General features: G+C 34.0%; 2 protein-coding genes across 2 annotated transcripts; both read right to left on the bottom strand.

Annotated features, from left to right (window-relative positions):
- Window positions 1–1,420: 1,420 nt before the first annotated feature.
- Window positions 1,421–2,386, bottom strand: LOC126701123 (uncharacterized). Its single transcript, XM_050399257.1, has 2 exons — window positions 2,309–2,386; window positions 1,421–1,981 (listed from the first exon to the last, which is right to left on the bottom strand). Exons 1-2 carry the CDS (start codon window positions 2,384–2,386, stop codon window positions 1,421–1,423), a joined length of 639 nt encoding a protein of 212 aa, XP_050255214.1.
- Window positions 2,387–11,092: 8,706 nt separating this feature from the next.
- Window positions 11,093–13,129, bottom strand: LOC126698756 (uncharacterized). The gene is made up of 4 exons (XM_050396177.1): window positions 12,744–13,129; window positions 12,179–12,660; window positions 11,529–11,790; window positions 11,093–11,399 (listed from the first exon to the last, which is right to left on the bottom strand). The coding sequence occupies exons 2-4, from the start codon at window positions 12,446–12,448 to the stop codon at window positions 11,380–11,382; spliced, it is 552 nt and encodes a 183-aa protein (XP_050252134.1). The 5' UTR covers window positions 12,449–12,660; window positions 12,744–13,129; the 3' UTR covers window positions 11,093–11,379.
- Between the last annotated feature and the right edge of the window lie 450 nt (window positions 13,130–13,579).

Below are 13,579 nucleotides of genomic sequence, written 5' to 3'. Positions count from 1 at the left end.
TTATTAGATTGATTGTTATTAATAATAAATTGATTTTTTTTTCTTATTATGCAATAGTTTATTTAATTTATTAATATTAATTTTGAATTAATTTTATTTCTAATCTTATCTTCTAATTTACGTAACAGAATCATAACATCATAGTCAATTATTAAAATAAGGAGGAAAAAAGAAAATAATAAAGGCTTACGTGATACGTATTGTCCGCAAACTTTTTTTTTTTTTAATTTTTTTTTTTTTTTTGATAATCAGATTGTCCGCAAACTTTATTAACAACAATTCCTCAACTTGGAGATAATTGCCCGAGAGGGCCCGACCTTTCCATTCCGGTCCTCCTCCTATTGTTTGCATTTATTTAAGTCATGTTGGTTGATTCTGACTTTATTTATTTATTTTTTATTATTATTTTAAAAAGGTCATTTTGGTAACTTGGTTCATGGTTGAACTGAACATATAGCGCATGTTTAGATGGTATTTTTTTTTTTGGCACGTTACATGGAAATGGATTATGGAACCTTGGATGCAAATTAGAAAAGAGATGAAATCGAATTATTTCAATTTCAGTAGAAACCTGCATAGTGCAGAGGCGTTAAATTAATGTTATCAAAGTAGCAAAAAGAAGCAAGGTTATTGAAAAGCTTCTAGATTCTATAGAGTTGTCTCAAGGGACGGACCCAGGATTTTTAGTTGGGGGTCGGAGATAAGCGAAAAAAAAAATTTTCAAATATGCATTCATATAGTATTAATAAACTATCAACCAAAACAAATACCCAAAAATTATTGTTTCTTAATATATTAAAATACAATCATCTGCTAACAAAAACAAAAGACGCAAAAAACTATTATTTCTTTATACAATCATCTATGAAAAGGAAACTCGACGCTCTTTCAAATTTTCAAAATCATCTACGATTGAATCCAAACTAAATGTCGAAGATATATCCTTTTCAATGTATAACATCAAAGAGTCCGTTAAAAAATCATTTTCCATTTTGTTTCGAAGGTTAGTTTTGACAACTTTCATAACTGAAAATGCTCATTCTGTAGTAGCAGTAGAAACTGGAAGAGTAAGCACAAGTCTCACTATTCTATAAACAAGTTTGTAGTGTTTTGAATTTCTAGTTCTTACTAACCATTGAGACAACTCAGATAAACTTTTCAATTTTTTGAACTTTGGTTCCTGGACTACATTATGCTCGAAATGATAAAGCTCCTTCTCCAATACTTGTTTGTCATAATCTGTGAAATCTTGTGGATAGAAATTCTTTACTAACAAACAAAGATCACTACTTCTAAAAGATTTTAATGCCTCTCGAGGTTCTAAAGCTGAGCTAAGCCTAAGTAACTCCATTGCATCTTCATTAAACTAATAATTTAGTTTCTGTAGTTGAGAATCTATTGTAGCATAAAAAATATTTACTCAATAATGATGTTCAATTGTAACGTTATCTTGTTGATTACAAGCTCGACCTCGCCTCGCAACATAACGAGCATTCATATCCAGGACATCAATGCAATGCTTCTCACAAAATGATATCACAGTGGTGAGTAAGTCATCCCACCCATCATCTCTAAATTTTTGAATAAGTGTTTTAGTAGATGAAACTAAATGCATGGCATTTAAAATGTCTTCAGATTGGCTTTGCAAAGCTTGACAAAGTTTATCAGTGATCTCCATAGTTTCCTTCTCAAGATGCAAGATGAAGACAAATTCAAATGAAATTAAACCCTCATATGCCGACTCTACTTCTGCCCGATGTTCTCCATCAATTGCATCATCAATTATATTTTGTAAAACTTCAATAGTTGAAGTAAACATCCTTAATAAGCTAGAAACTGATCTAAAATGTAAACTCCAACGTATTTCTACAGGTCGTTGTAAAGTGCCAATTTGATTAAGTCCATTTCTAGTCTCAAGCTCTTCAAGATCAATCAAACGTGCTATTTCATTAGCATTGGCAACTTTCAATTGCTCATTGCACTTGCATGAAGCAATAACAATTTTTATCAGAAAAAACAATGTAAGAAAAAAATGACTAATGGGAACAACTGGTTTTGATGCTTTTACTAATGCCAATTGTAAGCGATGTGTAAAACAATGGATGTAGTAAGCATATGGGCAATCATTCAAAATCAAAGCTTGTAATCTATTCCACATATCTCGCATGTTGCTTGCTCCATCATATCCTTGCCCTCAAATATTTTGTATATCTAAGCATTGTTGAGATAACAAAGAATATATCCCCTTCTTTAGAGTCAAAGCCGCAGTGTCAACAACATAAATAAGCCAAAAAAAACGTTCTTTCACAAAGCCTTCAGCATCAACATATCTAAAAACCACAGCCATTTGCTCTTTCATGAACTCATCACGAGCTTCATCAACCATTATGGAAAACTTTGCATCACCAATTTCTTCCCGAATGGCTTTTTTCACTTTGACTGAGAAAACATGTAGAATTTACTTTTGAATCCTAGGTGATGTGTAGGATGCATTTATGGGAGCTTTTTCTATTATTTCAACAACCTTCTCATTCCAAAAAGTCATAATACCCAATGATTCTAAAAAGTTCCCACGATTTAATGAACTAAAACTTTCATCTCGACCTCTAAAAGCTATAGCTTGAAAGGCAAGATATCGGACAATAAAAACTATGGCCTTCAGTTGCAACCGATTATTTGCAATTTGTTCAATAGTGAAATGATCAACTACCCTTTGTAAATGCTGCCATTAGTTCATCAAATCCTTACACATTTGCTCGACAACTCTATGAACTGAGTTAGGATCTTTTCCTATATGACCTTGAAAATAACAATCTTTGCCCCCAACCTTTCTCCAATTTCTAAATCCACCAACAATGATTGTATTTTGTCCCATAACCCCATTTGAACTATAAAAGACAAAGCATGGTAGACAATAAGCTGCATTTGTCATAGGAGAATATTCAAGCCATGTTGAATAATTTCCAAACCAAGAAGCTTGAAAGCTACGATTGTGCTTTCCACTTTTTTTGAATGTCTTTAGAGGAGGTTGGTGTGGACCTTTTATAATGTAAGCCCATCGAATTTCATCATGTTGATTAACATGATATTCCAATATTTGTTTGCGTGTTCTGGAATCATAATCCAAAGAATCAAGGTTAATTCTTTGAAATTGTGTTTGAGAGATTGGAACATTGACATTTTCCGGAATTGGAACATCGACATTTTTCGGAATTGGAACATCGACATTTTTCGGAATTGGAACATCCACATTTTTTAGAATTGGAATAGCAACATTAGTTGTTGGCAATTCCACGTTGACTTCGGAAGAATTTGAAGTTGAACCTTTTCTTTTGAAAAATTCAACCATTGTAGTTGATTTTTTCATGATCTACAAATAAAATAAAAATCATATAAGAATCACCATTATTTTCTTAAACTTGTGTGACAATTTTCTATATTATATGATTTGTTTTTTTCTTTTTGTCTTTTGTCTGCCTTTATTTATGTCTTTGTGTTGTCTCTCTCTGCCTTTATTTATGTCTTTGTGTCTTTGTGTTGTCTCCATCTTTCTAATTCTGACCCACTAACCCAATGAATCCCACTACCAACACTGCTAACAAAAACTTTTCTTAACTTTACCTTTTTTTTTGCTTTTTTTTTTTTTTTTGTCACTTGTTCGTTGCCCAGCTCCACTTGTCCCTATTATGCCAAACTATTAGTCAACAAAGAAACAACTATCTCTACAAACTCTACTCTATCTCTCTCTCTCTCTCTCTCTCTCTCTCTCTCTCTCTCTCTCTCTCTCTCTCTCTCTCTCTCTCTCTCTCTCTCTCACATCTATATAATGCAAGAGAGAGAATCACAAACACAGAGTGACAATCACGAAGCCAAAAAGCCCAAAAAAAAAAAAACACAAATTCTCAGATCATAGGCGTAGTTTCTCAGATTCTAAAAAACACATTCTCAATAAAAACACAAACATGAACAAGGCACAAGCATAGTTTCTGTGAATCTCATATTCTCAGATCACAAGCACAGATTCTCAATTTCTGTGATAAGAGTAAATACCTATGAGTGTGATGAGTCTCCGTTGGCGACCGGTGGCGGCAAGTGGGTCTCGCGTGGTGGCGTGGGTTTCATCAGCGTGGGTACAAGATGATTAGATGATTAGATGAAGATGGGTCTCTGTCTCTCTCCGTCACAGCGACATGGGTCTCCGATCAAGATGGGTCCCTCCGTCTCTGAGTACTCTTTATCTCTCTGTCTTGCCTCTCACAGTCTCACTTTCCTTTCTTTTTTTTTCTCTTTTTTTTTTTCCTTCATTTTTTGCTTTCTCCGTTTGGTTTTGGACTGTTGAGACTTGAGAGCTGAGTTTTTTTTTTTTTTTACTTGCGTCATGGGCTCCTGGCAAGATGATGGGCTAGGGGTTCATGATTTTTGGGAGGGGGCCTGAGCTAAAAACTTAGGGGGGCCCAAGCCCCCCCTTTTTTTTTTTTTTGGAAAATTTTACTTGCTAAAAAATTTTTTTTTTGGGCCCGGGCCCCTTCTACCTGGGTCCGTCCCTGGACTTGTCTCGGTGCTCGTTTAGAGTCGCTTCTCACTCTTTGGAATAACTATTTAAGCCTCTGACGTAGTTGTGTACTTATTGGTTGGTGTTGGTGTTGAAGATTTTGGTGTAGTGTTAAAGGTTGTAGAAGATAAAGCTAAATATTGGTGTACCTCTACCTCACCAAGGGTGATTGTTCTGAGGTCCATAAAGAGAATAAGGTTAGTTTGAACAGGGCTAGCTTGGAATTTTCGGGGTGCTGGTAGAGCACCGACAATTAAAGCTTTGAAGGCTTTGGTGAGGGAGGAAAGTCCAGATATTATTTTTTACAGCAGAATCAAAAGCCAAAGCTAAAAGAATAAATATTAAGTTTGGGTTTTCATGAGCATTATTATTGTATTGAATCTGTGGGTAAATTAGGAGGATTGGCCTTATTTTGGAAAGAAGGTGTAGAGCTTGAAAAGATTTGTGGAGACAAAAATGTGGCGGTGTCTGTAATTTATTCTGAACCGCCTTCAGTTACTTGGATGCATGCATGCTTCTTGCTATATATGGTCAGCCAAGCATCAATGGTAGGGCTAGTTTTTGGTGTTTAGTTGAAAATATGGTTGAATCTTTTGCTGGGCCTTAGATGGCCATTGGATATTTTAATAATTTAAAAAAGCAATTCAGGAAAGAGAGGTGGCATTTTTTGAGGGAGGTATATACCACAAATTTTAGGAACTTCATGAATGTTTCAGGAACGATTGAACTTGGATTCAGTGTAGCAAGCGAGGTTTACTTGGTCAAATAAAAGAGAAGCCTTGCATGGCTAATATCAAAGAAAGATTAGACACAGCAGTTTGTACCCAGGATTATTGGCAATCTTTATTCCCTAAGGCAAGAGTCAAACATCTAGTAGCCTCCACCTCTGATCATAATCCGATTCTTCATGACACCCATGTGGAACAAATGTTGAGGGCCAAACCATTTAGGTTCGAAGCTATGTGGACGAGAGATGCCACAAGTTCAGAAGTAATTACTTGAGCAAGCTTGGCAAAGACATTTTGATGGGTCTCAAAGTTTCAAATTGCTAAGAAAAATACAGCAAGCCAGAGAGGAACTCAAGATATGGAATAAGAGGCAGTTTGGTTTGGCTAGATCAAGAATTAAAGAGCTAGAAGAGAAAATTAAAGAGGTGCAAGATAGAGCTCCTACTCAGCAGTGACAGCACACAGGAAATTCTAGAGCATGAGGCAGCCTTATGTTTAGAGCTTGATGAATGGTTGGAGCAGGAGGAAATCAAGCGGAAGCAAAAGTCTAGGGAGCTGTGGTTGAAGGAAGGAGATCGCAACTCTAAATTTTTTCATCTTACTACTCTTGTTAGTGGACGGAGAGGACCTGGATTACAGAAATTAAGAAGGATAGTGGAGATCGTATTTTCAACAGAGATGAGATTGGAGCTTATTTTATTAATAAACTTAATGAAGTATTTACCAATCCTCCCATCCTCAAATGCCTACTGATTTAGATAATTTAATTGAGTCTTGTATTTCAAATGAAGACAATGAAATTAATTGGAGAAAGTTCTTGCGCTCACTCAAGGCTCCTGGTCCTAATGGTATACCCGGTTTGTTCTATCATCACTATTGGGATATTGTTGGGAAGCAATTATTAGTGGTAGTTCAAACTTAAAGCTTTTTCAAAGAATGATGGATGCTTTGAGAGATGTGTTGACACCCCATTTTACAACCCACATTTAACCTCACATGGAGGAGACAAAAGAGAAATTTCACATTGAAAATAGACATCTTAATTGTGGCCACTAGATCCTTAATTTCATTTTATCAAAGTGATCTTGATGTTGTAATAATCAAATTGATTGTTTATAAGTCTTAATCGAATCATCAGATTAAAAGTTATCACCAAATCAAGTTAATGGCCGAGATGGACTATCACAAGTTGAGTCTGACTATATGTAATCATGAACAATTGATTCTAATTGGTAATAATTATAATCAATTTGAAATTAATGACATATCATAATTTGATTGGCTAAGATTACATCTTACGGTAAGGTTGTGCACACCTGATTAATTAGATAATCAAGCATTAATTATACAATGAGTAATTTGTGTAATTATCTTTTTAATTAGAGTAAATTTGGGACTAATTAATTCTGAAATGGAAGTAATTGGAACCTATTAATATTAATTGGGAACTAATTTGAGGCATATTAATATTAATTATGCTGAAACTATTTTCCAACAAATTAACTTTGTTCACCATTTTGTTGATATCTCTCAGAGTATTTTGAATTTGTGAATGAAGGTAATTTAGCCAGAAACTAGACAACTAGGGCTTCAATTTAAGCACAAGAATAAGACAATTCCGATTAGAATTTAGAAAAGATATGATTTTTCGAAGTTAGCTCTGAAAACTGTTACAGGAGCTACTAGAAAACCGAGGTTTTAGACATTTTGCTTGCTCATTACTCCCACCAACCTCCAAATTTAATGCATTAGCTTTCTCTAAATACTGAAATAGGGTCTAAGTTTATGATTCTCTTTAATCCTTTGTTAATCCTCATTAAATGCCATTCTATTCATATTTTCTTCACCACTACTATATAAACTTCCCATCTCCTCCGTTCCAAGACACAAAAAAATATCATTTCTTCTCCCCTCTTAAGTTCTAGTGAAGTAGAGTAGTCTTGTCATTTTTTGGTCTTCTTGAGACTCAAGATATTGAGTAAGACTCACTCTCCCTCTCTTAATTCTTCTTTTTTATTATACCCTTAAGGCCTATTGCAAAAGCTTCCTCCTTCACCATGTGGATCTTGCATGCAGGTATAATCTCTTTCCCTAACTTGTTATTTTATATTGCTATGATGAGATTAAAATTAAAGCATGCTAGTAATTATTTAAATTCCTTGAATATATTTGAATGTTCTTAAATGTTCATATGCGTTCTTCACATGTTCTTAGTTGTTCATTACATGTTCATGCATGACACTAGCTTTGATCTTAAGTCCACATACAAAATATGAAAAACAAGTTAGTTTCATAATTCTCTCATATTCTTGAATCTAGGATATCACCACCCACACACATTCACTATAATTTAGTTTTTCAATCGAAATGCAATATTTAATAAATGGAATTAGGGTTTATCACATACACACACATTAAATTCAACATGCAAATTGATTAATAACATATTGGATGATATGATATGAATGTTGGCCACTATAGTCTAAAAGACTAGTTTCAATAGGTAAGGGAGGTGCCTAACACCTTCACACGTTGTAACATAGCCTCCGAGTTTAGATCAAGAGTTGATAGATCAATACTTGCCCATGTAATTTTCAATTTCTAGATTGTAACTAGGAAACAAAATCATGTACTTTATCTTAGATTGTATCTAGGACTAAAGTCATACAATTTCTTATTATCAATGTAAATTCATTTGCAAATCAATAAAATGAGGAATTTTTTTTTTTAATTTTGATTTTCTTATTTATTTCAATAATTAAGTAAGTGGCGATTCAATTGTAAAATTCTTAATTTAAAGGGAAAAATATAATCAGTAGAACTTCCATTTTGAGAGTCAATATATAACACGCGACTCCATCCATTTTGAGAGCTACTTTGATCAAATTAGTAGCTCAGGCTATTCCCAATTATACAATGTCAATTTTTAAGCTTCAAAGTAAGCTGAATGAAAGATTGGACACAATAGTGAGGTGTTTTTGGTAGAATCCTAAGAGTGATTCAGTGATTCTAAACATTATCTCACACCACTTGCTTGGGCAAATCTTTGAAAGCCAAAGAATCAAGATGGTTTGGGTTTTAAGAAATTTGAAGACATCAACATTGCTCTATTAGCTAAATTTGGGTGGTGGGTATTGTAGGCAAAAGTAGCCTTTTTTTTTTTTTTTTTTTTTTTTTTTGAGATAGGCAAGAGTAGCTTGTGTGTGAAAGTTCAAAAAGCAGAGTACAAGCTCAAAGCAAACTAGTTAAATTCAACTAAAAGTTCTAATGCATCTTGGGCTTGGTGGAGTATTAAGAATGGGAATAAGATCCTAAAACAAGGAACTTGTAAACTAGTTGGGTCTGAGGAGTATATTTTGGTTTGGGAGGACCTATGGCTCCCGGATCGATATGCCTGGTTTCTTGCCAATCCCAAAGGACCCAACTAGGAGTTCTTGTTTGGTGGTGTCACAATTGTTAAACCAGTTAAAGGCTGGTTGGAATTACCACCGCACATCCTTGGTGTGATGGTCACTTCATAAGTATAAATGCTTGTAGGGTGTGGGGGGCAAGGGCCAGGGTTCAAGTCTCTAGGAGGGAGCTTCACACACATATACACTTAGATTAGATTAAAGTAGAATTCTATCTTGTAAAAAAAAAAAAAAAAAAATGAGGCTGGTTGGAATGATAGTTTAATCAGTGAATTGTTTGATCAAGCTTCAGTTGCAGCTGTAAACAAAGCTTCCATGTGGGCTCATGATCAAGCGAATAAATGGGCTTGGATTAAAACGAGCAATGGGCTCATGATCAAGCTTTAGTTCTTTTTTTGTTTGTTCTGTTTGTTTGTGTCCTGTTGCTGCCGTTGCTTTAATACAAGTTTGCTTTCATTAAGAAAAAAAAAAATAGTCATAATTTCTTTTTTCTAAAGGCTAATCATCTTTGTATTACAGTATTATATACTCGCTTATTATGTGGCATGAGCGTTTTTTTGGACAATATTTTTGAGAAGGTTTGTTTAGATACAAGGATGGAGATCAATAACTTGCTCCACCCTCTCTTAAAAGTTATCATGGTTTTTGAGTAGAGTTGTGGTGTGCATTTGTGGTAGAACTCCTTTTCCTCTCCCTTGTGTGTATGTGTGTTTGTTTCTCAAAAAAAAAAAAAAAAAAAAGATGGAGTTCAAAGTTTGAGTTAAAAGGGTAGAAGTATAAACAAATAATAATAATAATAATCCAATTAAGCATTCATTTAATTATAGCACTACGAGTCAATAACGTGAGCATGTGTGACAATTTTATTATGTAAAGTTGATGTGTGCCATTTTTATTTTATTATGCCATTGTTATTGTTTTTATCTTTGTTTCTTATCTCTTTGTCTTTGTCTTTGATAATCTTTGATAAAAAAAATAAATTATAAACTACAAGACAAAATTCAACCAGCTATATCCAACAACACACCCCACTCACCAGGACCAAGCCATGCGTCATTTCCCTGCATCCACTGCTACATATCAGCATTTCAAATAAATAACGCACTACTCATACTACTCATTAACCTATCAAATACTAGCACTAATTTTACCAATTTTTTTTCTTGAATCACTAACTAGTCTAACTTTACTTCTTCTTTTTTTTATGAAAAAGACAGAAAAATTTAATCAGTAAATTAGTAAAGTTTACTAAATGATGATGTATATTAGGGCCTAGGGTGAGGCGTGGGATGGCAGTGTTGGCGTTGCGTCGTCAGCTAGTCATGGCAAGGCATCGTTGTTGAATGGTTTGTTTGTTTTTGTTTTTGTGTGTGTAAAATTAAAGTAGTGTCTACAATGTAAATCCCTTATTTTAGGGGTATGTATCTGTAGACATCAAAGTTTTATGATGTATTCACAACCATTCAATTGATTGTGGTTAAATATTTGTGATCAAATTAATTTTCAATTGATAATATATATTAACAGAGGACGATCGGCAAATTAAATCAAACCACATATCAAGTATTTGAGTTATCGTGACTCACATAAAAATGACACATGTCACAAGTCACGTAAATCCATGTGACAATATCAAATGAAAAAAGTCATGTGACAACGTCAAAAAAAAAAAAAAAAAAAAAAAAGAAACTCATATGGGTTCTTATTAAATGCAAACCAAAATTAAAGCCAAATTTGTAGTTAAATCTCAATAAATGCTGAGATAAAATTTCAAATCAAATACTATTGAGTTACCTATAAATAAAGGCTTCTTATATGAGAAAATTGACAAAAACTTAGAAAAGAAAACCTACTAATACTCTGCTAAAATAAAGAGTCATCTCTAAGTTCAAAAGACACTTTTACTCTCTCAAAATCAAAACTCATTCCTACTTCTTCAAATTAAAGTAGAGATTTTCCTTCAAGTTCCTTTGTTCTAGTTTGAGATTAAGCCAAAAGTCATCGACATCAAATCAAATACATTCAATCACACATCCAACTTGGAGACATCAAAGCACGATTCAAGATTAAGCTTCATAGTCCAACAAATGTCGTACACCTACTCCCTTCACCTTTCCTTTGCGCATATATCTGGCCTAATATCTTCCTCAATACATTTTAGCCCATTAATCACCACACTTAAAACCAACAAAAAAGTATCTCTCATTTTCAACAAGGAATTAAACATTTCTTTAACTCCTTATCTTCTATATTACCTCTCATATCTTTACATTTATATTATTATTATATTTATTCATTTTAATTACAAAATATTAAAATGCTAACACATAAATTATATAATTTCAAAAGGCAACAAATTAAACACTTTAATTACCTATATTAAACCAAAAAAATCTTGGATGAGGTCAGTCAAAAAATTATCCATCTATCATTGTTGAGAGATACAATACAGATTTCACGACATTCTCTTGTCATCCACAGTAGTTAAGTCACAAAGTAGCTAGGCCTAGGCCATCTTCAATATGGTGCTGGTATATTAATTTCAGATCCTTACACTGATATTACATTAAATTGCTCTGTTATTTCAGAGAAACTAGAATGAAGCAGAACCAGCTACCAATACTTGTAAAACATAGCCTAAGTAGTTGATTTTAGTTTTAACCATGGAAGATCATCTTTCAACTCCTCTTCATAGCTCTAGCACCACAACTGTAAAATTAAAAAAAATTAAAAAAAAAAAAAGAAAAAGGGTTAGTTTAACAGGGAGACGTGGCATTTTCTTTTTCTTTTTTTTCTTGAAAAATAAAACACAATTGAATAAAGGGAAAAGGGTCTTACATTCAGAGTCTGTGGTTATCCAATTTCCTTTCCTAGGAGTGTTGTGATCCTTGTCTTGAATAGGAGTTGAAATTGATGATGTAATGTTGATCGTTTGGTCATTAATTTTATATGAGGCAGGCATAGACATTGCTGAGTATGCAGAGGAAGTGGTGGAACAACTTTCCACATCCCACCTGAAACTGATCTTAGGAGAATCGTTGCTTAGTTGATCATCATCTGGTACTGCTTTTAGGCTTCCACGATTCCGGAATTGTAGAACCTGAAGATATATAATCTTTTTCTTTTAGTCTATTTTTCAAAATCAAAAACCTATGCTATTTCAGTGCAAAGATATGCATTAGGAAATGACATATATTTGACACATGCACTAATTAATTAAGTTTTCAATTAAAGCTATCTTAGGTTATGAATCTACCTAAAGTTAGTGTAAATGAATGTAAAATTAAGTTGTTACTAGATTTCCATCTGTCACAGATAAATATTATGGAAAGTTTGATATTTATAGCTATTGGATGTGGTGATTACATATACTGGTGTGCAGATTTCAGGAAGAATAATATATATATTAAACATGCAACATGCATATCAATGCCTAATGATGAAAGAAACTTTAAGAAAATTTTGAATCATATGGTTAAATAATGTACCTTTCGACCAATAAACTTTCCTCCCTTCTCTGATTTTGCAGCAGCAGCCCATCTCAATAGCTCCTTCATTCTTGACATAGTTTTGCTTTTATCCCCTTTAAGCCTATCTTTGTTTTCCGACGAGCCACTTTGACTTTGGCCATTTGTGTTAGTCGAGGTTGACAATGTGGCCTCAGTAATTGGTAAGACTTTATTTCCTGCATGAGTAGCAGAATCCACCTTGTGACTGATTCCAAGTCCTCGAGTAATATCTTCTTTCTTCATTTTCATTGATTGGATCCAACGATGCCTTCTATTACAACTTTCAAGTCTTTTAAAATTGAGGGTACTATAGAAGCAAGACTTTGCAATATCTCTCCTGCATAAAATTGTAAATGGCTTGAAATTTACACAACCCAATTAGCTACCTTCAAGTTTCTTCAATCTTCAACCGACCCCACAATGCTTAAACAAAATTATATCTTTTGATTCAGCCTTTCGATCTGAAGAAAAAGAGAGTAAAATTAGTCCCTTAAAATGTGCATTAATATTAATTTCCAAAAAAGCATCTGAACCTTTGGCTTACCACTAATAGTATCTTTTTGTTGTTGGAAGGACTAGAAGTATTCACCCCCAGGGTTCAGATGGAGAATCTGCTACAATTCACCAAGAGGGACATTAGCTTTGGTGTGGATGCTACACATTTGACTATGTGGTCAAGAAGTACAAAAGGTTTACCTGCATGTCTATGTTTAATACTTGGAACTTCCTTCATATATAGTGTAGTGTATGTGTTTGTGTGTGCGTGTGTGCAAGCCCAAGAGTGAGAAAGATGGATGAGTTTCTTGGTCAAATGGACAGCACTAAGAGATCTATCTGTGCTGTCTACTTGCTAGAGATTCCTGTCTAGTCTATGAGCCTTTTGGGAGATGAAGACAAGGGAAATTGTACTGAATCTGAGGAAGATGGTTAGACAACCGGGCAGTGAGTGGGTGAGGGTTGGCTTGTGATTCTGCATAACATGGGTTTAGTATTGTATATAAGATGATCATGTGGTGGGTACTAAGCAAATTTTTATTTTATTAAGAGCCAAGATGTGCTTAGCACTGTTGGCATTTTTATTAACCATACACTTGTATGTATTCATCGATCTGGTTGGTCCCCATGTTATGGATCACATTTTAGGATTTACTTGGCCCAAGATTTACTCAGGTGCTCTTTAACTCAAAAGAAAACTTAAGAGCCCAACACAGAATGGACTAAATTTAGGATGGTTATGAAAGAAAGCTCATTTGATGATAGAGAAAGGCTCTTGAAGTGAAATTGAATGGTCCTAATTGTTGTACAATAGTATATATGGAAAATCAGCCGACCTACCAATTTACTGGAACATAAGAAATGTGAGTATTTGACGTTAAGTGT

This window comes from Quercus robur, chromosome 9 (assembly GCF_932294415.1).
Source record: "Quercus robur chromosome 9, dhQueRobu3.1, whole genome shotgun sequence".
NCBI lineage: Eukaryota > Viridiplantae > Streptophyta > Magnoliopsida > Fagales > Fagaceae > Quercus > Quercus robur.
This window is presented reverse-complemented; position numbering and strand designations above follow the sequence as displayed.